Source organism: Ostrea edulis, chromosome 1, assembly GCF_947568905.1.
Source record: "Ostrea edulis chromosome 1, xbOstEdul1.1, whole genome shotgun sequence".
Classification (NCBI taxonomy): Eukaryota; Metazoa; Mollusca; class Bivalvia; order Ostreida; family Ostreidae; genus Ostrea; species Ostrea edulis.
In genome coordinates, this window is record NC_079164.1 from 71,161,886 (window position 1) to 71,188,695 (window position 26,810).

Here is a 26,810-nt window from a genome sequence, read left to right on the forward strand (position 1 = left end):
AGATTAAATGTTTTGTGTCTTCGAGTGTTTGGCAAGACGGGCATTGATTAAATACGTTCAATTCCATTAAATTTTGTGACCAGATTTACTATTATTAAGTAGATTTTGTAAGAGTTTGTAATTAAATTCTGCTAATTGCTTGTCTTTGATTTTAGTAATTTTTGACTGATAAATATTTGTTTTGTTTTCTTCAAAATTGAAGCTTTTTGCCCAAAATCTCTCACAGTAGGGTTTGATAAAGATTTTTTTGATAAAGATATCATATATTGTTTTGCTATTTATAAAGTTTAGGGGTATTCTTCTCTTGTTTTCTAATAAAATGTGACTTTGTTTTGTTATGTTTATATAGATTCCTTTTGAAGTATCGTGATATTTTTGGACAGGTTTAATAACCTTTTTCAGTGTGTTATATTCGCAAATCCAGTTAGACTTGTTGACAAGAATGTTAAAAAATAATTGATGCAAGGTGAAGATAACGAACAGTGATCAATCTCATAACTCCTACAAGCAATACAAATAGATAGTTGGGCAAACACGGACCCCTGGACACACCAGAGGTGGGATCAAGTGCCTAGGAGGAGTAAGCATCCCCTGTTGACCGGTCACACCCGCCGTGAGCCCTATATCCTGATCAGGTAAACGGAGTTATCCGCAGTCAAAATCAGTGTGCCAAGAACGGCTTAACAATCGGTATGAAACACGTCAGACAGCATTTGACCCAATGCGAGGTTGTATTGACGAACTAGATTGTTATAACGACCATAGAATTTGCGAAATGCTGACTTCAATCGAGACTGTTGAAATGATATGAAAATTTCCGTTTTCATCAAACAGGTCTTTAATGTATAAAACTCCACTTTTTATCCATTCTGTGTAGAAAAGAAGTTTACCGAGTCAAGTTGTTTAACCATATACATGTAGTTTGAGACAATATTCAACGTCAGTCATCTCTTTTATTTTATGTGTTTTACATTTGCATTCATTCAATGTACTGAGCACTTCGCAGTAAAATATTGGTAATGATTTGAAAATTTGTTTTATTTCATCAGCACTGGTTGCATTTGTCTTTATGAGATATTCTGGTGTAATGAATCTTTAAGAATACACGAATTAAAGAAAGATTTTAAAGATGATTGTTTTTCATTGAAAATTCTTGTTACACAAGCAGCCTTAAGTGCTTTTATTTTACAATCAATATCAACAATACCTATTCCTCCTTCTTCTTGTTTTCCAATTAAAGTATATCTTTATATCCTTTCTCTTTTGCCCCATAGGAAATTGAAGACTGTTTTCTTTATGGATTCTTTTCTTGGATATTGCAATATAGTTGCACTATAGTATAATTGTGTTAATGCTAAAGTATTGATTACGGTACATTTTCCATATAAGGTTAATTTTCTTGTATTCCACATTGTAAGTATTTTTTCTAGTTTATTATTTTTTTCCGTCCAGTTTTTATTGTAACATTCATTAGCATCATGACCTATATATATTCCTAAGCATTTAACTGGTGCATCGGTGATATTTATATCATATAATTTATCATGTCTGTTTTTCAAAGGACCTAATAGCATTCCTTCAGATTTATTTTTATTGCGTTGCATTCCTGATACCTTACCAAAGTGTTCAATTATTTTAATGACCTTTTCTATAGATCTGATATCCTGTTTTTAAAAAAGTGATGTGTCGTCTGCATGTTGAAGTATTTTTATTTCATTACTAAAGCCTCTAGTGAATTATGAATTTTTTTCGACATAATTTCTACGATAACTAAAAAAAGCAATGCTGAGATTAGACATCCTTGTCGAATGCCTTTGGTCATTTTACAGGTCCTAGACATCCATCCATTATTTTTTATGCGATATACAGGATTTGTATATAAAAATTTTATCCATTTTATGAATTGCTCTCCAAAATTAAATCTATTAAGGGTGTTGAACATGAAGTTCCATTCTACAGAAAAAGCTTTTTGAAAATCAAGAAGTAAAATTGATCGTTCTTTTTGTTTTGTTTCACAGTATTCAAATATATCAAGTAAAAGTCTTTCATTTTCACCGATATATCTACCTTTAATGTATGCGGATTGGTCTTTATTTATTAGTTTATCTATAACTTTTTATAGTCTTATAGCGAAAATTTGTGCTAAAATTTTATAATCACAATTTGTAAGACTAATTGGCCTATAATTTCGAAGATAATTTTTCTCTCCCTTTTTATGTATCAGAGAAATAATTGATAATTTTTGAGAAAGTCATTTCATCTTTTTCAAATGTTATAATTAGTATAAAAGTAATTTTTAATGTCATTTCAAAATATTTTATAGAATTCGATAGGTATCCCATCAGACCCGGGGGATTTGTTGTTTTTCATCTGTTTTATAGCTTTTGCACATTCGGAAACCGTTGGAAGATCACCACATATATCTTTCTCTTGATTGGTTAGTTGAGGACATTCACAATCGTCTAGATATTTTTTTATATTTTCATCTGGGACATGATTTGTTGAATACAAGTTTTCATAAAAATTGCAACGTGAATTCATTATATCTTCAGTGCTATTCATTATTGTATTGTCTTCTTTAATTTCATGTATTGTATAGGCAGATTGTTTTCTTTCTAGTCTTAAAAAGTAGGATGTGTTCCTTTCTCCATTTTCTATCCAATTTGCCTTGGCTCTAATAAATGCACCTTTAGTAGTTTTCGAATAGATTTCATCTAATTCGACTTCAAGAGATTTTTTTCTTTTCATATCTATAAATGATGCGGTGACACCTCAGTGTTTTATATTTCCTTTTCTAACACTGTAATTCTTTGTTTTCTATTTAGGCTTTTTTGTATTGAAAAATTCACCGAAAATTCTTTGATAATAGATTTCACCTTTTCCCATCGTGTTTGACTATCAATTATGTTTTCTAAATCTTCTTGTTTATCTTTTAACAGTTGTTTTAACTCGGTAGTGTAGTTTAGATCTGTTAATAGCGAGGTATTTGATTTCCAAAAACCCTTACCCCTGTTTTCTTTATTCATTAAAAGGTTTGATCTAATTGATAAATGATCCGAGCTTCTATTACCTTGCGTATTTGGAGGTTTCTAAGAAAGACATTTGACATATCTAACTCAAAATTTTCAGACATGAATATAAAGTCTATTCTACTTTTAGGTATTCCATCCCCATCATACGGTGGTATATTTAGGACACAGAATTTTTTTTTTTCAAAGATACTAGGCAAAAATTATCTCGTGCGCACGACATAATATCTCGTGCGCACGACTTATTATCTCGTGCGCACGACATAATATCTCGTGCGCACGACATAATATCTCGTGTGCACGACATAATATCTCATGCGCACGACATCATATCTCGTGCGTACGACTTATTATCTCGTGCGCACGACTTATTATCTCGTGCGCACGACTTATTATCACATGTTTTCTATATAAAAGCTTGATTATAACCCTTTCCTAGCTACATAACCGTTAGACCAGTCAGTTTCGATTTAATTTGGTACATGCAATTTGTCCTCAGTAACTAAACATTAATACTTTCTTTACAACAGTATGCTAGTGCTCTTATGCATTTGCAGGTTTACATTCAGGTTTTCCCCATTCATTGCGTGAGAGAGAGAGTGTGTGTGTGTGCGAGTGTGTGTGTGTGTGTTAAAAACTGCGCTGAATATGGTGTATATGAACAAGGTAATTATCCTTGTGTTGTATACTTTCAATTTATAATACGGTCACAAGAGGAAATTACATCATCGTTATGTGGAAACTTTACAGCCACATACAATTTTAAAAGTAGAAACAGTGAGAAATGACCAGTGACCCAGGAGCAGGATTGGCCAATAATGGCTTATAAAAATTGATTACAAGTTATTGGTATTTATTGAAATCGTTTGAATTGGGTAAGCATTGTATATAACCTATAAAAATCTTCGTTGGAAACCCACGGGCAGTCTCGCACACGTGAGCCAACACATTGAACTTTTCTCATTTTAATGAATTATCCAACAATGAGAAAGTGAAACTCGGTATGAAAACGAAGATCATGTTATGAAAAAAAAGCAGTTGTTTAAGATAAATCCGTAAGAATTAACACGATTGGAGAAATTTCCTTCACAAAAGTGTGAAGAAGCCAATCGGATTAGGGCATAAATTAATCATAAGAACAAGAAAAATTTAATGAGTTGGCCCACGGTCAGTAAGCATGTGCGAGACTGCCCTAAGGATAGCGGCAAGATGAAACCTTGCATCGCCTTTTATCTTTTCTTCAATTTGAAGCCCTATGACAACTTATTAATTTCACTTCCTTTCATATTTCTTTTTTTCATACTAGTATCTCTTGATATCGATAAAAATCTCATAAACATGTATGATATCAGTCTGCAATTATCCATAACGCACTATCTGTCATTCACTTAAACAATTTTATTGATACATTGGCTGATTTAATTCTATATCAGTACAACAACCTCCACAGATGAAGCACAGTCTGGCATTTGCCAGCCATTTTCTTCCATCAGAATGCGACAAATACTATCGAAATCCGGATCATTTGTATTTAAATTAGGGTGGTTAAAAGTACACTCATTTTTGCATGCATTTAAAAACCGATCATTAGACAGCCACAAATAATCCCTGGTGCCGTAATCTTCTGGTGACGTGTACATTATAACTGGACGTCCATGGAGTACGTGCTCGTTTCTTGACCTTCGAATCGGATGCAAATTTCAAAGAAGCTGGATGTCGTTCAATTCCTTCTGATAAAAACACATAAGAATACGAGATAATAAGTCGTGCGTACGAGATATTATGTCGTGCGCACGAGATATTATGTCGTGCGCACGAGATATTATGTCGTGCGCACGAGATGCTATGTCGTGCGTACGAGATAATAAGTCGTGCGCACGAGATATTATGTCGTGTGCACGAGATAATAAGTCGTGCGCACGAGATAATAAGTCGTACGCACGAGATATTATGTCGTGCGCACGAGATATTATGTCGTGCGCACGAGATATTATGTCGTGCGCACGAGATATTATGTCGTGCGCACGAGATAATAAGTCGTGCGCACGAGATATTATGTCGTGCACACGAGATAAGAAGTCGTGCGCACGAGATATTATGTCGTGCGCACGAGATAATTTTTGCCTAGTATCTTTGAAAAAAAAAAAATTCTGTGTCCTAAATATACCACCGTACCATCACACCTCTTTCTTTATGTTTCATTTTCCATGTATCGACTAAGTTTAAATATGATAGCAGATCTTCTAAATGTTTTGAGCTTTTATCTTTACATGTTGATTGTTATTGATGTCTATCCTGTTTGTTAAGAATCGTATTAAAATCCCCTGCAAGTATAATATTGTTTTCACTCATTGCTAGCTTTAAAATCCGCGTTTTTAATTTTTTTTGAAAAATTCTATTCTTTTATCGTCATTGGGTGCATAAACATTTACGGTGTAATAATTAGATCATTGACTTTAATATTAATCAAACGTTTACGACCATCAACAGATCTGTGTATATTTATGATTGTCAAAATTAAGCTTTTTATGAAAAAGAATGGATATTCCTCTGCTATGAGCAGAGTCAGTATTATAGTGTATGGATGTACCAAATCATCTTGAGTTATACTTAAAATTATTTTTTTTTCGCAAAAATGTGTTTCTTGTAGAAAAATCACATCAATATTGTTATCATTAAACCATTGAGATAATGTATTTCTTTTCTCATAAACATTTAAATCCCTTATATTCAGAGTAACACACTTCAAATGTTCCATAGCGAAAACATCGTGTCAGGTACAAACAAGCATGAAAGACTGTTATTTATTTGACTGAAGCCGGGCGAGGTAACCCAGATTTGGATTTGTTTTTCGATTTTTTCTTAACTTCTGTGGCTACACGTCCAAGTATCTGTCCTAGTACATTTTTACCAGGCCAGGTTGAGGTTTTTGTGTAGATGGATTGATCATAGTTGAGGCCTGCAGCCCAAAAATCACCGTAGGCGGTTTCTGCGAAAATGATATTTTTAGTAGAATTTCCAAGAACATCTCAGAAATTCTCAACTTGTTCCAATGTTTTCGAAATAATCTCTTTCATGGTTTGAACCCGTGATGAAATCCAACTATCCGATATAGTGACAAAATTGCCAATTCTTTTGGCTTCGAGTGCCAACTTAGCAGCTCGGATTTTATCGGCAGCCATGAGATCGCCGGATCTTATAGCTTTTATACACTGGAAGGCCTGTTCTGCAGAATTGAATTTTTCACCAAATACAGATATTTGGCACGGATAGAAATTTTAAAGAGCATTTTCATCGCCTTGGAATAGGGTATAGTTATTGGGGCATTTTTTAGCATGGACAGAGCATTGTTCATCAGCCGGGGGGTGCACCGGTTGAAGGCAAATTTTGCATTTAGCTTCTTCTGTGCATTCATTGGTGGGGTGATCAGAACTCCAACAAATTCGGCATTTTCGTTTTGGGGGGTTTTGGTTGACCGTAATGATAAATATATTGCTTGGAAAACGTACGAACTATTCTGGTGCTTTTATAATCGATCATTGTTTGCGAAAAATACCCCACCCCCACCCCATATGCCGAAGATCGATACTTTTGGTCAAATATTAACGTCCATGCTAGGAATGTTCAATTTCCCCAAGCATTTTGATATAAATCTAAATACCCTTTATCTCTCAAACTATTTTATATTACAAATTATTTTTACTAACTTTACGAAACACTGCTGCGAAAATGGTAACTAATGTAATAAATATGATACACGTCGGAAAGTATGCGAGAAGCAGACGTGTGAAAAAGAAAAAAGTGCAAAGTCACAACGTGTGCGACACATAAATTCCTTGAAAAATAGGATGGAGACGATCGAGTCAAGCGACACTAGCTACCCTGGCCGCGGAAGTAGGCCCTACTGTTGATCTTGTAAACGAAGTAGTAGCTTATATTGACGTTAACTAGATCTAACCCCGTGGTTTTAAGGTAGAGCTAGAGGTTTTGTCCAAAGTCATGTATAATATATACATGTAGACCTATATTTAAAAAAGATTAAAATTTTAATTTGTTTCATTAACTCAATTTTTGTTCCATGATCATGAAAATTCTAAATATTTCAATAGATTCAAAACGCATGTAGTTTCTAACAATGTATTCCAAAACAGGCACAGAGAATTAGGCTGCCCACCCCCCCCCCCTCCCCTGTCTTTGACAGTGAGCTTTTTTTTTTTTTAAATTGTAGTGCAAATGAATTGAGACTGTCCCCTCCCCCATTACTTTTAACAGTAGTTGTAGATGAAAAGAATATAAGCTTGAAAGTTATTATCAAAAACATATTCCGCCAACCCTAACTCCAAGTGAACATATCAGTGAATAACTTCAAGGACGCCTACCTCAAAATTAAGATTAGCTTCACCCCTTAATATTTCTACAGGAAGTTAGGTATATGAATATCTTTTAATTGCAGTGTTTACAAAAAAATTCATTGACAGGTTTTCGAGCAGTACTTCATTTAGTATCTGGACTACCCTGTTTTTAAGTACTAATTTCCACCCCAAATCCTTAATTTTTCCCAATTTCTTATTATACGGTTATGTTTAAGCATGTTATTATTATTTATTTTATATTTTGCATATATTCGAAAGATTATTGTAAAAGATTTATGTAAAAATTCCATCAAATTTTTTTTTGAAATGAAAATCGGAATGGTCTTGTAAAATTCACAATTTTCGAAAAGGGGGATAATTCAAAGCTTATTATCTCCCTTGTATACCTAGAAAGTGGCCATGAAATTTATACACTTTGTAAAGGACATCCTGATGGTGCTTCATGAAAAAAAGAAAAAATATTCATTGACGAGTTATTTTGGCCACATCGTCCCGCATGTCCTTAAGAACTCTATATGCGGGTGATTTTGACCCAGTGACATTGGGATATTGCTCGTATATATTGAAGTTTTGATTGTTGATATCAACCCCTTGAGTTAATAGAGTTTGTTTACTTTCATCACGGGTCAGGTATATACGCCAAAGATCACGGTCACGCTGTTCGTTATCTTAGGTTTGTCTGTTTTCCCATGCCCTTCACATTGTTCAAGTATAAATTAGGCTATCTGTAGAATGTCAATCTTATATTTCCGTCGGTAGAGTACAAAATTCTTTGTTACCCTTTTCAGAGTACGATTTCCTATGATATATCCATATAGTTCATCTAAGCATTTGATGATATCAGTGTATTTCAGACCCATTTTGAAATACTCCCCAGTTAGATTATCCCGGTCAATAGCCGTGTTTCGAGTTACTCCGGAACACAGTGTTTATTCTGTGTTTAGTCACGCCGCGTCAAAAATGTTCCACAGGGTTACTTCCGGTTTATCGTTGTTTACCAACAGTCGACACTTCGTGTATTAGGCCTAGGCTTAATTTTGTCGATCATCATGAAATTGAAATACAAATTTAATAGTTTGGGGTGTATGCGGTACATATTTGTTTATGAGCGTTTGATAAGCTACTATTGATCTACGAAATACAACGAAAGACTTCGTCAAGAACAGAAGAAGACGATGCATGTCGTGTAACTCACACAAGGCCCAGCTGTCTAGTAACCGGAGGGGTAAAGGAAAAGAACGTATTAGACTCACTGAAACCTGTCAAACAGGTAAAATGAAAATTATGACGACATTTTATATATATACAAAACACAATGTGCACTGCTTCATAAAGCAGGCATTAGGTCCACTCGGGTCCAGTACAGTCTAGGGCCTATGTGAAATAGAATTTACGTTACCAAATCAGGGCCAAAATGGGCATAAACATGTAACATATATAACCAGGTCCATTCCAAAGACTATTTCTACCTACGTAGCTATTAATAGCTACCTAGGTATTTAAAGCTACTTAAAGTAGCTACTTTTACATGTTTTTAAGGATATAAAAAAATAATAATTAAGGCACATCTTTTAAACAGGTCAGTCGTTTTATGTATCATGTTGTGCATGTGCATGACAAAATTCGGAGTGTAAATTTATATACTTTACGAGGGTGGAAAATGTAGAGGAAATTGCGTGAAAAATCGACTCAAAAACTTTTAATGTAAGAGTGCATGAATGTTAACTTTAAAATTAATAAAGATTTGTAAAACATTCTAGACTTCTTATCATGTATCTTTGATCCTAAGTTCCTAGAGAATGGAAGTGGGTGCAGTTATTGATGCAAATTTGAAAGTAATCATTTTTTGTCCAATATTTTTGTGGTATTCAATGTCAGTATAAGTGAATCAAGAAATTTGGTACACACCATGTTGCGCCGTTCCTGCGTTTGGCCACGAAATGCAAGTAAAGGAAAACGTAGGTAAAAATAGCTACCTGGAGTAGGTTTAAATACCTAGGTAGCTATAAGTAGCTACATAGGTAGAAATAGTCTTTGGACTGGACCTGATAATTATTGATATAAAATTTAGATAATGACAATACACAGTGAAAAGTAATAGATTAGCTATAATATTATAGGTATTTGAAATGGCTTTATTATTTAAAGCTAGTTTAGATTGAATTAGGCTGGGTTTCTAAGTGCAATGATATAGCCATATGTGGGCGAGGATAAAATTATCTACTTGGGTATAGTCAATATGCTGTCTAATTTGAAAATAATTATTTATCAACTAATACTTGTGTTACAGATTAAGTCTTTGGAGTTCGACTTTTAATGATATACTCATGTAATTGGAAGAATTTTTAGCATGACTATTTATTGTTGTAGTCATTTTATTGACTTTTCACAATCCAGTAGGTATTTGTGATTACTGCTCATATTTATATCACTGAACAAAATATATATCTGATCATGATTAAGGTAATATTATTCCTTTCAGCAACATAATTTCAATTATGTGCTCATAGACTGGTCCAGCACAATCTCTAGTATACTTAGCTATATAAATATGCTAATCAAGCTATATAGCTTTGTAAAGCTAATTGAAATTGCTTGATATAACTATTTCAAATCTTCTATCAAATATATTTTTAAAGCATAAAAATTGAATTTCTAAGTGAAAATATTTCATCCTTGTACTTGAAACAACACACTGTAAACAAAAAAAGCTTCTTAAACTATGTACCTTAGGAAGAATTTTGATTCAAAATTGTCAAATGTTTAGGATTATTAAGTTGTTACAGATTCCACATTGTAAAGTCATCATATACTTATCAAAGCTTCGACACACACAAGGTAGTGGACAGTTATCAATACAAAAGAAATTCTCTTTTCATGAAAATTCTTAAAATGACATATGATCTATACCTAAAATAGTGTTGTGGTTAGTTCAAAGTACATGTATATTGTTATGTGTCATTGCACTTAAGAAATTTAATCGAAACTAGCTTAATGAAGCTGTTTGAAATAGCTTTATAAAACTATATAGCTAAATATAGAGATTGTGCTGGGCCTGATAGATATAGCAATGCAGAGGAAATCCGTCATATGCATCAAAAGTTTGAAAAAGGTGAATTGACTTAAATATAAATAAAATCATGAAAACTCATACATTCACAGTTTTAATATGAATTACTTCATGTATTTAAAAATAAGTTTTAAAAAATATACATGTATGTACAGTGAACAGTATTTTTAACAAATACATGAATTATAATTTCAGCATTATTTTTTTTTTTTTTTTTTTACATCTTTGCTTCTCAAATTGACAAAAGTCTATTATCAATATTGTGGCATCCCTCCTCTTTTTCAGGTATATGGGAACAGGATCATTTTCCATGCCTTTCACTTGAGGTCTTCAGTTTCATCATTAATCATCTGAATGTCGGTATGCCAAACTCTCATGATGTCATGCCATTACTGGATATTCCTTAACAGTGGTTTATTTAAGCCACACTACCTATAACATTGCCAAAATATTTGACTGAAAATTTTCAAATACACAAGATTTGAAGCAGCAAAAGAAAAGAATTACATATGTATAACACACAAAAAAGAAGAAATTAATTCTCACCTGGCTGATATGAACTTTTTACTCCTTTTTAGCTCCCTTTCACTGCATACCAGCCAATAACTAGCAGTCATTATATGCAGATCAGCCATTGTTATCAACCTGTGTATATATATGTTGAATGAAATATGAATGAAAATTGTTGTTCTTTGTTATTCTTTTTAAAATATATATATACTCAATAGTATATTTCCTTACACAGTACTGAATCAAAGGGGTAGGAGAGCAAATACATAATATATAACCTGGCTCATGTTCAGCTGGTTCCATTCTTGTATATAAGTGGTTTGAGTGGAAATGTACATATCTGATGTACATGTACATGCAAAGTACCTTGATTGCACAGGCAATATGCATCACTTGTGTTCGAATTTACTATTAAAGAGTACCCCAAGCGATGCATATTGCCTGTGCTTGATTGGTATTAAAAGTTGGAGAAAAGATCAATGTTCTTTGATATAATTCAAAATTTTGCAATTTATGAACACCGTTGTAAAATACATACACTGCTCAGATGTGGATGAGGGTACAAGTATACCTATTCTTAAGATTGACAAGATTTTGCACAGTCTATATTACATTTTTAAGAGTCAGTACAAACCTCTTGGTTTTCCTAAAAGTTAATATAAGGAAACTTGCTAGAACAATGATGTTCCTTTGTTGGTTCAGCTTTCACGGAATGTAATAATCGCACTCAATTTCGGCTGCTCGTGGTTTTCTACACAAATGACGCCATCGTTTCCTCTGCGTGAACGCTTTTCCCGGGTTTGGGAAAAGGTAAACTTTGACATCTTCCCAAGTAAATATATATCCCTTGCTATCCTTTATCTGATTTGCGACAGTTTGTGCCGCAAAATCTATATTTTGTCAAAAACAATTTTGTTACCAGTGTAAACAAAATTAACCGGAAGTACCCCTGTGGAACATTTTGCTCATATCACGTGACCGGCGTGGCTAAATACGAAAAATCCCGGGTGTTCCGGAGGAACTCGAAACACGGCTATTACCAACACCATTACAAGGGCCATGCCAGAACACAAGGAATGAGGAATGGTCCTGATGTAAAACACGGTATGATAAAAGTGTAAATTTTTACAAATAAAAGTGTAAACAGATTAAAGAGTAAAGTTTACAGATTAAAGTGTAAATTTTACAGATTAAAGTGTAAAATATATATATTAAAAATAAAAATAAAAAGTGGCGCTAATTCGCTTCCGTAGTAAACAGTATTCAGGCCGCGTGTGTTGATAACACTTAAAACGAAAGTAGAACGTGACAACATCGCAAAAACACGTCTGAAGTTATAGGTATGTTGTATATACTTATACATTGAGTGTTAGTCCTTGTAATTCGATCAATTCTTTTTATTACCAAATAGTAAAATTACGTTAGATATACGATGTACTGTATATGGCACATTTAAAAACCAAACCTTAAATATTTCATCATTGAGATTCTTGTCATAATTTTAGTTCGCAAGATGGGGGATCATCTCCTCGTTGCTGCTATTGACTTTGGTACAACATACTCCGGCTACTCCTTTGGAATGGTCAGTGACCTGGATAAGGACCCAATGAAAATTCATGCAAATCAAGCTTGGGTTTCCGGTCAACAGAATTTGTTGTCCCTGAAGGCCCCCACGTGTCTTCTCCTGGATAAATACGAAAATTTTAAGTCGTTTGGATACGAGGCAGAGAATCACTACTGTAACATCTTGATAGACGAAGAGATGGAGGACTACTATTTCTTCTACAGATTTAAAATGAACCTACATGAAAACGAGGTAAGTTTAAATACTTCACCTGTATTTAGATGCGTGATAATATCTCATAAACTGAAATGTTAAGTGCCAATATGTATACAAAGCCCCCTCTCCGCTCAACTTTTTACAATATCAATCTTACGCTTAACAATGATTGATTTTATATTGTTTAAACGTCCCTCTCCATAGTTTTTCACTCGTATGGAGACGTTACCATTGCCAGTGAAGGGTTGCAAAATTTAGGTCTATGCTTGGTGCTTACGGCCTTGCAGCAGGGAGGGATCTTTTTTTATCGTACCACACCTGCTGTGACACGGGGCCTTGGTTTTTGCGGTCTCATCCGAATGACCACCCCCATATAGTCGCCTCTTACGACGAGAAAGGGATACTGAAAACCTATTCTAACCCGGATCCCCACAGGAACGTTTAGCAATGCATGTCTTCGTATTTAGAAATATACTTTGAATATTTCAGGAGTCGTTGGAAAACATGAAAATAAAAGATGCTGGTGGAAAACTTCTACCTGCAATTAAAGTCTTCTCGCTTTCAATCAAGGCGCTCAGAGACCATTTACTGGACATGCTAGACACTAGGGGCACAACCATGACATCGGACGAAGTGCTCTGGGTACTCACAGTGCCTGCTATTTGGACAGATTCCGCTAAAATGTTCATGAGAAAGGCAGCCATCAAGGTGATCCTCTTAAGCATATGTCTTTTATAAATATATATCATTATGAGTATACATGAACATGAATTTATATGAAAATTATTTTCAAAAGGCGGGAATTAAAGATCACCGTTTGAAGCTAGCTTTGGAACCTGAGGCGGCTTCTATATACTGTCAGTACATTCCGGTGGATCGCACAAAAGAACAGCGAGGTTTCGGGGTTTCTGCTGTGGGTACGAGATACATGGTTATTGATCTAGGGGGTAAGTGAAATTAGAAATCTGTAAATTTTGATAAAAACTAGTGGTTGAGTGTGTCGGAACTTTAGTGAAGTTAATCGAATTCCGTAGACATTTTCAGGGGGAGCATACAGAATGACGTTGATATACATGTATATAGGTGTAGAATGTTAGATTGTAGTGTTATGAATCATTAATGTATTCCGACAATGTATTGTACATTAAGATAAATTCACTTATTCAATGCCTTTGGGGGAATGTTTTATTGAGGGGGGGGGGGGGGGTCATTTTCATTTCGGCTTATATAGGAACTCACACAAACGATGAATCGTTCAATTCTTCGCAGGTGGAACTGCTGACATTACCGTTCATGAAAAGCTGGATGATAGTTTATTGAAAGAACTATACAAAGCAAGTGGCGGAGCATGCGGAGGAACCGCCATGGACACCAAATTCCTTAGTGTCATCAAGGAAATCGTAGGAGAGGTCGTCTTTAGAGAGTTCCAGAGGGTTCATGTAGAGGGCTACACGGATCTTCTGAGAGAAATCGAAGTGTTCAAGCGAAATATCAAACCAGAGAGTGAGGGCAAAATTTCTATGACCATACCTTTTGCTACCCTTCAGGAACTATGTTCCGTCATGTTAGATAAACCATTTAAGGATCTGCTAGCCGATTCTTCCATATCTAAAGATGTTTCTCTTACTGCAGGAAAACTGCGTTTCAAAGTTGACTTTGCAAAACAGCTTTTTACATCTGTTACTGATCAGATTGTTGAGTACATTAGGGTAATTTTGCTTCAACCAGAAGTGGAAGGCGTTCAGAGATTCTTACTGGTCGGCGGTTTCTCTGAAAGTCCTATGGTGCAACATGCCATAAAAACAAATTTTCCAGAAAAACGTCTTATCATCCCACAAGAAGCTGGGTTAGCCGTATTAAAAGGTGCTGTATTGTTTGGTCATAGACCAAAAACTATCAAGAGCAGAATAATTAAGTATTCATACGGCGTAAAAACCACGCCAATATTTGATCCAAAAATCCATGATCCCAAACGAAGATGTACCATTAACGAAATTGACCGATGCCAGAACGTGTTCGGTTCCTTCATGAAATCTGGTACTGCCGTTGAATTGAATCACGAGGTGGAAAAAACGTACCAAACCAACGAGGCGTTTCAGCGAATCGTTCCTCTTGATTTGTTCTTCACGGTAAAGGAGGACCCCAGGTATATTGACGAGTCATTTGTTCAGAAACTATGGAAAATGGAAATCAAAATTCCAAACCCTAGTCAGCATCCACGAAAAGTGAAAGTTCTCTACATGTTCGGTGATACTGAGTTAATATTGAATGCCGTGGAGATGGACACTGGCACGCCCTGTGAAGCAGTGATTGGTGGAATATGTTAGTTACTGTACGGATAGTTGTTGCAACCAGAATATTTCCCGCAGTTTCAAATGATACCCAGCTATTAAAACGAAAGTAATACTAATGTAAATGAATCCAGCAATTAGCCCATTCCGGGTTTCTTTAGAGGTATTGTTTTGTTCCTGAAATATTACACACTTGCCATCATTTTCTTTAAATTGGCACACGGACAATTACATGTATATCGCTTGGGTTTGAATTTATTATTAAAAAGTATTCTTTAATGGCAAAGTGGAACCCAAGCGACAAAATAGCCCGTGCTTCAGTAGCATTTTCTGCGGTGTTCAATAGGGCTTAGCTTCCTGTCATTTTCTGCGGTGTTCAATAGGGCTTAGTTTCCTGTCGTGGATACATTGATCCTGCGAGTTCAAACAGCATACTTAGTCAAAGGCTGAGGGATGAAGTTGCATTGTTTGTTTATACATGTACTTACTATTCATTAAATCAGATATATCATTTAAATTTTATTTGTCTATAGTATTCAATTCTGAAATACTTCATATATACTAAAAAAGCTATTGTACTAGAATAGCTGGAATAACATGATTGATAGACAGTAGTCGTACGTTTCTTCAATAACAATTTGTTCATGTATTTTTAAATCTTCAAACAATGCGTATATGGTTAAATACCTTATAATAATTATTACCGGATGCGGTAGCTCAGTGTGATGGCGTTCGCATCTTTGTGAGTTCGAGACTCGATCGTGCCATGTCATGGTGGCTGATTTGTTCCATTTTACAATTTGTCGTCTTTTCTATATTTCGAGGCGAAAAGTAGCTAATATTTATTTATCATATTGTCGTCTTTTCGTTATTTCGGAACAAAAAGTCGCTAAGTATTATTATTATTATTTTATTCATTTATAAAGCGCAAAATTACATATAGTTTCTATGTGCTGTACAATGTTTGTGCTAATAATCAATGATAATATACTAATAAAAGACCTGCAAGAGCTATAAAGAGCCTGGCTCAAAAAGTGCCAAAAATGGCCCATGCTGAAAACAAATAAATATTACTGTAAAATACATCTAGAGACTTCAAACTTTCTTTAGCTATCTTTCATTTTTCTGATAACGCTAAAGTTTTCTTTGTAACCGGTCTTCAAAATAGCGTGTATTACAACGATTTTGTCGTTAAACGTCGCAATTGAACAAAACGTCATCACATAACGTTGTCAACGCTTCGAAGTTTTCATGGCTATATTGGGTTGGTTATTTCTATGAAAACAAATTATTTTGAAAATATTTGATATACATTTACGTTGAACTAGTTGATAACAATTACCAAGACTACTGATCTTGGATGATTTCAAATCGGAATATGAACGAGTTTTGGTGCGAGTAAAGCCGATACCGCATCTAGTGGAATGTTATTTTTTTTTTTTTTTTTTTTTTTTTTTTTTTTTTTTAGATCGGGACAGGTAAGTTCAGAACATTGCATTATATGATTAGTAATTCTTCGGTATATGAACAATTACAATTTATTGCAAGTTCTTTATTCTGTATTTTATCAAACCTGTATAAAACGATGCTTTGAAAACATCGGACAACAACGTGTCTATTTTTCACTTTGTAAGAGTCGCCATATACATGTATGCACCACTCGGAGGACGATTTTGTCAGTTTCAATTCTAAGATCACCAGAGACATTGCCACTGATCTTAAATCATAGCAATGGCGATCTGAATCATGGATAACTGTGAAAGAGTTATATTCAAGTGCGGCATTTACTCACATGTAATACCCCGTACAACCCCCCTCCCTCCCCCCGCGAGACAGGTGAGAGTGTGAGAGTTGGGGGGGGGGGGTATCCATATTGCTATAAATACAAATAAGAAATTAATTTTTGATAAACAATATCCATAATGTTTAAATGGGTACATTATTTTTATATTAGATTCATGTGGGCCAAGCAAAAACACATACAATATACATTGTACAGAAAACAATTACTACATGCACACACCTCACAACACCCAACACCCCCCAACTCTCCCCTAGACTCTCATCCTAACAAACATTTACACACTTTATAATTACAGTAAGGTCCTTATTTAAAAAAAAAAAACCACCTGGTGTTTTGTGAATATAAATGTTTTAATATCTCAGCACACCCCAATCCACGTTTTTTATAACATGATACTCCAAGAAGTAGAGGAGTCTCTTATCAATCAAGAGAGAGAGAAAGAGAGAGGGGGAGGGGGTTATTATGATGAAACTTGATATATGATAAAAATATTGAACGAAATTCCAAACTGTGAATATCATGAAAAATATATATTGACATAATATTGTACATATGTATTTTGACATGTATGTACATTGTATCGAAATCCGAAATGAAATTACCGGTACTCAAAATAAATAAAATTTTAACTTGGGGAAACATCTCAAAGTACATGTGCATGTTTATTCTAAAGGTTGCATTCCTGATAAAGCAAGCAAGTACATGTGAAGAAGTGTTTTATTTATTTCAAGACTAGAAGTTCAAACATCTCCTTTGTGGTGCTCTCATCAATGTCGCTGTCTCAGTTTGACTCATCGTCTGTTGTAGCGTCATCCAGATAACACACCCACCCACACCCACACCCTCTCCTGAACACATATTCTATCATCTCCACATGGAAACATTTTCATCTAGCATTATATTGTACTTTCTTTTCATTTTTTATGAGTGGATATATATTTTTTAATTTGAAAAAAAAAAAAATCAAACACCTAACGTGTGTTTTATTTAATCAATATGCAAGATTTACGGCTCGTTTTCAATAAAAAAAAAATATAATAAAAACATTTGTATATGTTTTATAACGTGTAAATATTTTTTTAAAATTGCATTCTTTAAAACACTTTTAAAAACACCTTAATTGTGTTTTGCTTAAACATGATGTAAGATGACAGGATTTTTAAATGAGTGGTTTATTATTATTATTTTATTATTTCTTTATTAACATTATTTGCATCAAAATGTTTCATATTTAAAAACATTGTGCAATATTGCAGTCTCATTTTTAATAGTAATAGTATATTTATGCATTGCAAGACCACACCTTTCAAAATAGCTATGGGCGATGCCTATGTTTGAGTTGCTTCCCCTTTAAATGAACGTGTTGTAGTATTTATTTCTCTATTCATTAACTTTAATACATACATATTTATAATTTTTACATTCAAGAATAAACAATTTATGTATTTTTATGTGATGTTGTTGTATTACTTGCGGTTTGATAGATTTTGAATAAAGTCGTATGATGTCTCTCTTCACATAACTTGTACAATGTTTTATGCAAAGATACATTACCAAATAAATGCCATTGCCAATATTTTATTCATCTGTTACGTAAATAAGAAAGGACGGTACACGAACACGTATATAAGATAAATGTGATCCAGATGATGATGTGGAATGGACGTTAAAGAGACACTACAGCTCATTTTGCGCAAAAATCATGAAATGACAATTTTCCCAGCGCTTTCTCAATTTTTGTTGCATTGTTGAAAGTATGAACTTTGCGAAAATAACACTTATCTAAAGTTAAATATTATCGTTTTAACGTAAAAATTAATACTTTTTGATGGCCTATACACAAAATATCGAGTCTCCTCCTTTCAATCTTCAGACGCATGCGCATAGACAGTAAACAGTGCAGCATGTCGTCCAGAGAGAGAAAGTGTAGTTGATAGATCTAGAATTTTGACAGATTCTGTGAGAAAAGAGGTAAAATTAGAATGAGATAAAACTCATACGTGAAATAAAATTTACCTTGGTATCAGTTTGACCGTTGGAAAACAAAGAGCTCGGAGAAACACATGTAACTCGGTGGCGGATCTAGGATTTCCGAAGAGGGGTGTGAAGGTCAAAGATTAGCCAAAGTAATCGGCCATTCTGGTGCAAAATTTGGATTTCCATTCACAATCTGTGGGGTAAAAAGGGAGGGGGATCCTGGCCCCCTAAATCTGCCATTGAGACTAGCTGCGAAGACACCACGTTTAAAAGTAAGTGCTATTTTTATCTGAACACGACACGTGTTAGTTGTAAAAACATCGGTCAGTGGGAACATGGAAGGTTTCTGTTGAAATAATGATTTATAATTACTTATTATAAGGTGCAGGGAATAATCTTATACTTGAAAGGTGAGTGTGGACCCCCTTGAAGGGGAATTTAAATAATTTCCTTCAGAACACCTTTGCTGTCATTCAAAACCACGTGATGTAAATAAGCATTCAAAAGTCCGAGTCAGCATGAAGAAACCTTTGAATTCCGAACAATCTTCAAAGCGCAGTTGAGAGTAAATTGATGCATCCCAATTGTTCAAAATTGTCAGTATCGATATGAAATTTATCATTTTATCAATACATGGTTTTAAAAACACTTTATTAAAATGTGGAAAATGAGCTGTAGTGTCTCTTTAATTAATTTGATGTTGCATTATGTTTCTTGAAAGTTCATGGTTAGCTCCGCTTGGCCTCATTTCAATCAACGCAACACAGGGTCTACGACTGCGGATTGGAAATATATTGTAGATAGTAAAAATGTCCCACGATGGAAGAAACTGAGCTTGGAAGATTTTTCTTTATGTTTGAGACAACCCGTATACTATATCCCACATACATCCCCCCTCCCGAATTAGAATCTAACGCCGTATGTTATGCTTGTCAATATTTTTTAATGATTTTCTTCTGGCTGCCCCTTCCCCCTTTTTTTGAAAAACGATCAATACGTGCCTCTGAAGTGATCATTGAATACTTGTTGTAAATTTTAATGTATATATATTTGATTATCATAACCCTCGTAAAGAATGTGTAGTAAGTCGATCACTACACACACAAAGGAATCTACTAGAGGCTATTGAAGTTAACCATTATTGAATGTTTTTACATAGATAATTTGCGATAAACAAGAATTGCATCTACTAATCAATTTCTGTTGTTTTTACAGCATACAATTTTTTGGTATTTATTTTCAATGAAAATCGGGGCGTTATCTACATTTGTTCTCTTTCCTTTTCCATGCATGTGTAGCAATATTAGGTGATATAGGTCTCCATTATGTGACGTAACGTACTTTCTTTCGAAATGGAATGTTTACTGCTGTACAGAAATATATCTCTCATCCAAGCAGATTCTCATGATAGTAATATATTTTACGCTATATGTACATGTATGATTATGGTATTTATCAAGTCTTTGCATATGTTATCAACTAATCGTAGGTGAGAAAAATCGCAAGTTGTTAGAACTTGTATTCGAACCCTTTGCTTATTAAATATATGCAATAAAATATGTTCAAACCAAAATGGATTGAAATTGACTTAAAAAATTACAATTTCAATCCCATGTTTTCAAAGCGCTAAAAAATGTTCCCGTCTGTATGGCGATAGAGCTAGTACTTCGATGTTTACTAGGGAGCCCGCGCTAAGTGAGCATCCGTCTATTGCATTGTGACGTCAAATGTTTTGACTAACGGGTGGAAATCACGAATGCTATATATATTTCTTTTCTTGCCAATTTAATGTTCTACAGTTTTAACGTATAGAAAAAAGTTGTACGGGTATGATATTAAGATTTAGAATATGTTTAAGTGTCTTTTATTGATATCTTGCTAAATCCAGTAGTATTTACAAACAATGTTTTCAACTCTTGTCTCTACCCGCGCCAGAATGATGGCAAGACGACAATAGGCTTTTATTATTCTATTTTTTTTTCACATGGGGCGCGTTCTTCACGGAGAAAAAGACTAATTGTAAAAAAGACTTTTTATGGTAATACTTTGTTTTATACTTGATTTTTTCTCCTCGAAAAACGCGCCCCACTTTAAATATTGACATAAAGTTGCAAAAACACGAAAATATTCCGGAAAATTCCTATCCGTTAATGGTTTCGGCAGTTATCAATGCTAGGTAATCATCCTGTTTGACCAAAATGACCCATACATGTTATGATCAAGTAATGTAGATTAGAAAAAGGTACATAAATTCAAAGGACACGATGATTTATTTTTCAAGAAATTTTTAGGCCATTTATGACACTTTTTTAATCTAGCTCTTTAAAGGAAATGATAAAACAATAGAGAGAATTTAAATAAAACATGGTAGTAAAATGACAAATATCGTTTAGTTGCCCTTTCGCCTCGAAACAAAAAAAAAAAAGATTAATATGTTTTACGGCGTGACCGTGTTTGAGGGCGAAGCAAAAAAGTTTTGGCATTATTATCTATATCCAAAACAGGACAAAAACAACCCGAAGTTAGCACGCGGATGGAGCTGTACCAAAGCATCCTAATTTTGGACATTTGATCCGCCTATATATTGAACGCGGGAAATATAACGCAATTGATGTAAACAGTACATTGTGACGTCATATTCAGTGTCGTTATTCAGAAAATTTACAAACATACCGTTTGAACCACAACAAAAAACATGGCGTTAATTGTGGAGTGATTATATATGATTAAGAAAATAAGATTTACATGCTTTTACGGATTTTATGTGTAACATCTCAGAACGACGTTAACTAGGGTAGACGAGATTCAAAATGGAGGAATACATGTCCACGCGCTAATATTCGATTCGACGCCATTGGTACCAAACTTTTCAAGTTCCATAGGTATGGTTTAATTTTTCTATATTTTCCTTTTAAACATGTATATACGTGTTACCTATAGGGAGAGCTCCGCTCTCACGGCCCTCCGGGCCGTGAGAGGGCTTCGCCCTCTATAAAGTGTAAAGTGGCACAAATCAGCCACCATACCGAGCCCATGGGGTAGCCGCCACGATCTTGAACGCAGCCATGGTCGAGTCAAACATAAGACGAAAACATGGGTAGTAATTGTGTTCCTTCGCAAAATGCTCGAGGCATTTCGAAGTGAGAATCATTGGTCTTTCGAATGTGATATCAGGGGTGGATCCAGGAATTGCGGTGGGGTGGGGGGGGGGGGGGGCACCATTAGGCAGGGGGTCTGGGGGAAGCTCCTGGATTTTATTTGACTTGAAATATGTCTCCTACTGTAGTCATTTTTACTATTTTCTGTCATTTTTAATAAGCTGAAATTAATGACGCAAATTTGAAGGGTTTTTAGGGAAAAGGTAAGTTCTCCCAGTAAAAGTAATTGAATAAATCGAAAGATTTTGTCATTTATTTCTCCGAGAGTGAAAGAAATTATTTCTTCTTTTTTTTTATCGTTTACATCTTTCTCAACAAGAGACCACGATTTATCTTAAGTTTGAAAATGTTAGGGGGGGGGGGGGCGCCGGCTGTACCCCCCTTAAATCCGCCACTGGATATTAAAATCGGAGGTCCTGTGTCACGGCAGGCGTTGGCTACGGCCATGAGCGGTAAGCATCGGTCTAAATTTGTGGTACTTCACCTACAGCCGGTGACGTCTCAATGTGAGTGAAAAATTCCAAACGGAACGTCAAAAAAAAAATCATACATTATTTGCAAACAATAATAGTACTTTTGGTGATTAGTGGAATCCTTGATTAGGACGGATAATCATCCTCATATTTCATCCTCGTGTTTTAATGCATCAGTTCGGAGCTCTGAGAAAATATACAATCTTTAAAATCCTCATTTTCATTTAAGGTAGCTCCATTCTCATGTGACTTATCAATATTAATGGTTGAAAGTGAAAAAACTGTATTAATTTCTACTAGATATAGTTTAATTTAATTAATAACCAAAGAAAATGTGTATGTTGTCACCTTTTTAAAGGTGTCGGACATGCAAAAACAGAAGAATATGTCAACATCAGAAAATCAAACATTTTCGTTAAACAGAATGATAAAGTAGATAAAAAACCTGTTGAATTGACAAATTTTAAATGTCAGCAGTTTTAAAAGTGCTTATTCACAAATATGTATAAATCAATTGTGGATATCATGGAAATCATTGTATATAATAGACATGCAGTAAAGGAAATTCCAGCATAGGAGTTATTGCCCTTGATAACCTTTTTTTAATAATTTTTTTTATTATTATAGAGAATTGATTATCTATGGAAAATATAAACTTTTTCAGCATCAATATTTACAATATTTTTTATCTTAACAATTTTGATTCAGTGGAAGCAATGGAGTCTTCAGAGTTGTAGTTCTTTTTACATTTTTCATGATTTTCACAATTCCTCTTGCAGCATAACTTGTTGGCAGTTTGGAGGACCAAGACCAGTTTTCGGGAGATGCTGTTTTCCACCACTGGACAGAATCTGGGTTGCTGCCTCGAATCCTGCCTGCGGCCTGTTGTTGTAAGAGGTGTCCGTCTCGATGTAGACTTCGTTTCCTCGGTCGAGAAGTTGGTTCGCGGTACATCTCTGGTACATTCGGACATACCGCTGATTGTCGATCATCGATGCTATATTGATTTCCTCCACTCAGTCACACATCTAATTGAGTTTCCATTGCATAACACGGCTGTCAGGTGGATTTATGTCCAGGCAGCACATCAGGAACCGTGCATCAGACACTCCCATCTTAGACTTGATGAGGGCCAGTTCCAATCCGTCATTGAGGGCACCTGATTCCGGTCCTCGTGTCTTCTTGACAGCTGTGTAGAGTTGCATGTCTGGTGAGTGGAAATGGCAGGTTAAGCAAATGGCTCTGCCAGTCACACATAGTCCTAGCCTCTTAGAAATAGATAGAGTCATTGAAGGTCTGGCACACTGGTGAGCTGTAGAAGTTGGCCTAAGGAATGTACGTTAGCAATGATATTTTCCTTGCTGTTGATTTCTTCTTCGTCATTGCATGTACATGATTTTACAGGCTTGGCGGGTCGCAATTTGGTTGGGAGGATGAGATCTTCAGTGGGCATGCACACAGCATCCAAGTATTCGTCAAGACGTGGACGGTTTTAGTCACTTGTACTTGAACCACCAGATGTATCAGCGTCTCTGAGGGCACCAGCTCGGGCGTCAGAATGCTGAGGGAAATAGGTATGTCCTGGCTTGAAATAGTTTAGTTTTTTGCCTCGGTTTCTTCGATAGGTGTTTGTTGTTCTCATGTTTAATTCTTGAATTTCTTACAAGTATTGTGCAGATGGGGGAGATTCTTGTATTTTTTAGAGTTCTGAAGTATCTTGTTGTATAAATATTGTTCAAGAGATAAAGAAAGTGCTCAATATAGATAGTATGTCCATTACTTGTCGTTTTCAAAACACATTTCCTAGAGTCAGACCTTCAGATACCGGTAAGCATATTAATCAGTTTGGGTGAGAACACTAGTTAATTACCTCCCTTTGACCATTAACTGTTGTGCATACTACTTTTGTTTTCACCATCAGGAGGGCTTAGAAAAGAATTTAGTAAGATGATATGGATTAAAAGTTTTGTTGGAGAGTAAGTCACTTAATCAGACCATATTTCAGGTCCATACATGTAGAATATGTAAACATATAGGCAGTGAAGTTGGAAATTTTCTAGATTTTTAGAGCAGTTCTGTCCTTTCATCTTTCTTAGTTCATCTTCAACACAGGTTCTCATGATTACATGTATAGTATGTAGCACTACAAATTAGGTCACTTATACCATAGATACAATTTACATGTAATAAAATTTGTTAGACACAGGGCTCTTATCGTGAACACTCTCAGCACTCAAAAAGGACAACATCAGACACATATATTAATCAGTTTGGGTAAGATCACTAGTTCTGGTCTGTTTGTTAATTACCTCCCATTGACCATTAGCTATTGTGCATACTACTTTTGTTACCACTATCAGGAGGGCTTAGAAAAGAATTTAGGAAGATGACATGGATTATCACACAGATGCCTTATGTAAAAAACTTAGTCAGAAACTAGGTGTTTTAAGGAGATTGAGTACTTTTATGTCAAAGGAGGCACTACTCAAAATTTACAATACTATTGTTTTCCCTCATTTTAATTATTGTTGTACATTATGGCAGGATACAAAGAACAAGACAGATATTGATAGGCTTTTTAAATTACAAAAGAGGGCAACAAGGATCATTTTACACATCAAAGTACCTCATTCAATATCAACTTCTTGTGTGCTATCAAATTTGAGATGGATACCTTTGATTGACTATTTTATTTATCGAAAAATTATTCTTATGTTTAAAGTTTTACATCATATGACTCCAGAATATTTGCATGTTTTTAGATTTGTGAATGAGGTAAACACAAGAAATACAGGACAGAGCTCTACTAATTTTATCTATGTTACAAGAGCCAAATCAGAATATTTTAAAAAATCTTTTATCATTTCAGCAGCAATTTTATGAAATGCATTACCAGATTTTATAAGAAAATGCACAACTACCACATGCAAGGTGATTTAAGGAACAGTGATCAATCTCATAACTCCTATAAGCAATACAAAATAGATAGTTGGGCAAACACGGACCCCTGGACACACCAGAGGTGGGATCAGGTGCCTAGGAGGAGTAAGCATCCCCTGTGCGGTTTTTTTTAAATCAGCCTATCTCAAGCATTATTTTGATCCTCAATGATTCTGTGTGTTTATTTTCTCTTTTCATTTAGTTCTTATCTGTATGTATATAAATTGTGATATTTCCATGTTTTGTGATATATGTTCTCGATATGTATATATGTTATAGACAGGACTACAATGTAAACTAGTTTATATAACTAATTGTGCAATCCTGTATAAATAAAGTATATTATTATTATTATAGATATGTAGATATTTTTTTTTACAAAAGTTTATTACTAACACATTTAGGGCGGTCGAAGTAACGGGTTGGAGTAGTTTCACTCAGTCAAATTTCTCAAAAATGGGAATTAAAGTCCATAAGAAGGGATTTCTGGATTTTTAAAGAAAATTATTTTTTTCAAACTCCTAAAATTCAGCCAATTTTATGAATTTTATGAAATTAAATGTATCACATATTGGATACCATGTTTTTTTTTTTCAATACATGTATTTCATAAGTGTTCACAGTAGCTGTCAACTAAGTCAAGGGAGTAAGCTATGCTATATACTATGGAAAACCAGAATCTGGTCAAGTATCATAGTAACAAAAAGTCACATGTAAATCAGATTAGTGGTTAAAATAAGGGTATTTTAGGTACTTTATATACCCTCTATACTTTATATATAGATTACATGTAGATTTACATGTTGTACATGTAATTAACAGGTTTTACTCAATTACAGGTTTCCAATACAGTATATCATAACTACCACACTTGTTCACAGCACCATGGCACATATTTATGAAATAACACTTACAGACAGAGAAATAAGTCATTCTAAAGAAATTTTGAAACAAAAATCATAGTTAACACCATTTTGTCATTTATGGATAGGTGCTGTCAGCAAGTACGGTTATGACATTTATCGTCCAAGATTTAGAGGAAAACAAATTAAGGTTACAGTTCACAGATTTATTTTCTACATTAATAACATCGATAATTTTGACACACACATGCACATATCACACTTATGCCATAACGAACAGTGTATAAAGATATTGTTGTGAAGTGCTGTTAGCAGGTAGGGAAATAATAAGTTAGTAATGGTGATGGGTAACTACACGTTACAACCCACCTGAGTTGTAGACTCTGGAAGGGACAGGATGGTCCGTCTTCGTCCAGGATATGAGTACAACTAACAGCTGATTGTTATGTCCCTCTATTTATAGATCTTGATTTCATAATTCGGGGGCGGGGAGGGGTGTGTGTTGAAAACTTACGACCAACAAACCTCAATTGTTTTCCCTA

At 34.7% G+C, this 26,810-nt stretch overlaps 1 protein-coding gene and 3 long non-coding RNA genes across 4 annotated transcripts; 3 read left to right on the forward strand and 1 right to left on the reverse strand.

Moving 5' to 3' along the window:
* The first annotated feature begins 8,301 nt into the window (after positions 1 to 8,301).
* Positions 8,302 to 11,154, forward strand: LOC125662795 (uncharacterized). Its single transcript, XR_007365527.2, has 2 exons — positions 8,302 to 8,672; positions 10,758 to 11,154. It is a non-coding gene; the product is annotated as an uncharacterized LOC125662795 (long non-coding RNA).
* LOC125662796 (uncharacterized) lies at positions 10,554 to 12,020 on the reverse strand. Its single transcript, XR_008801340.1, has 2 exons — positions 11,019 to 12,020; positions 10,554 to 10,904 (listed from the first exon to the last, which is right to left on the reverse strand). It is a non-coding gene; the product is annotated as an uncharacterized LOC125662796 (long non-coding RNA).
* Positions 12,021 to 12,226: 206 nt separating this feature from the next.
* LOC125683177 (heat shock 70 kDa protein 12B-like) lies at positions 12,227 to 15,570 on the forward strand. Its single transcript, XM_048924036.2, has 5 exons — positions 12,227 to 12,322; positions 12,488 to 12,798; positions 13,252 to 13,470; positions 13,559 to 13,709; positions 14,032 to 15,570. The coding sequence occupies exons 2-5, from the start codon at positions 12,496 to 12,498 to the stop codon at positions 15,087 to 15,089; spliced, it is 1,731 nt and encodes a 576-aa protein (XP_048779993.2). The 5' UTR covers positions 12,227 to 12,322; positions 12,488 to 12,495; the 3' UTR covers positions 15,090 to 15,570.
* A 7,431-nt stretch (positions 15,571 to 23,001) lies between these two features.
* On the forward strand, positions 23,002 to 25,727 carry LOC125664860 (uncharacterized). The gene is made up of 3 exons (XR_007366093.2): positions 23,002 to 23,675; positions 23,870 to 24,039; positions 25,338 to 25,727. It is a non-coding gene; the product is annotated as an uncharacterized LOC125664860 (long non-coding RNA).
* The last annotated feature ends 1,083 nt before the right edge of the window (positions 25,728 to 26,810 follow it).

Coding starts and splice junctions, on each gene's coding strand:
- LOC125683177 (XM_048924036.2), top strand. CDS start 12,496: ATGGGGGATCATCTCCTCGTTGCTGCTATTGACTTTGGTACAACATAC. Junction 13,471..13,558: donor TGAGAAAGGCAGCCATCAAG/GTGATCCTCTTA, acceptor TATTTTCAAAAG/GCGGGAATTAAAGATCACCG. Junction 13,710..14,031: donor CATGGTTATTGATCTAGGGG/GTAAGTGAAATT, acceptor AATTCTTCGCAG/GTGGAACTGCTGACATTACC.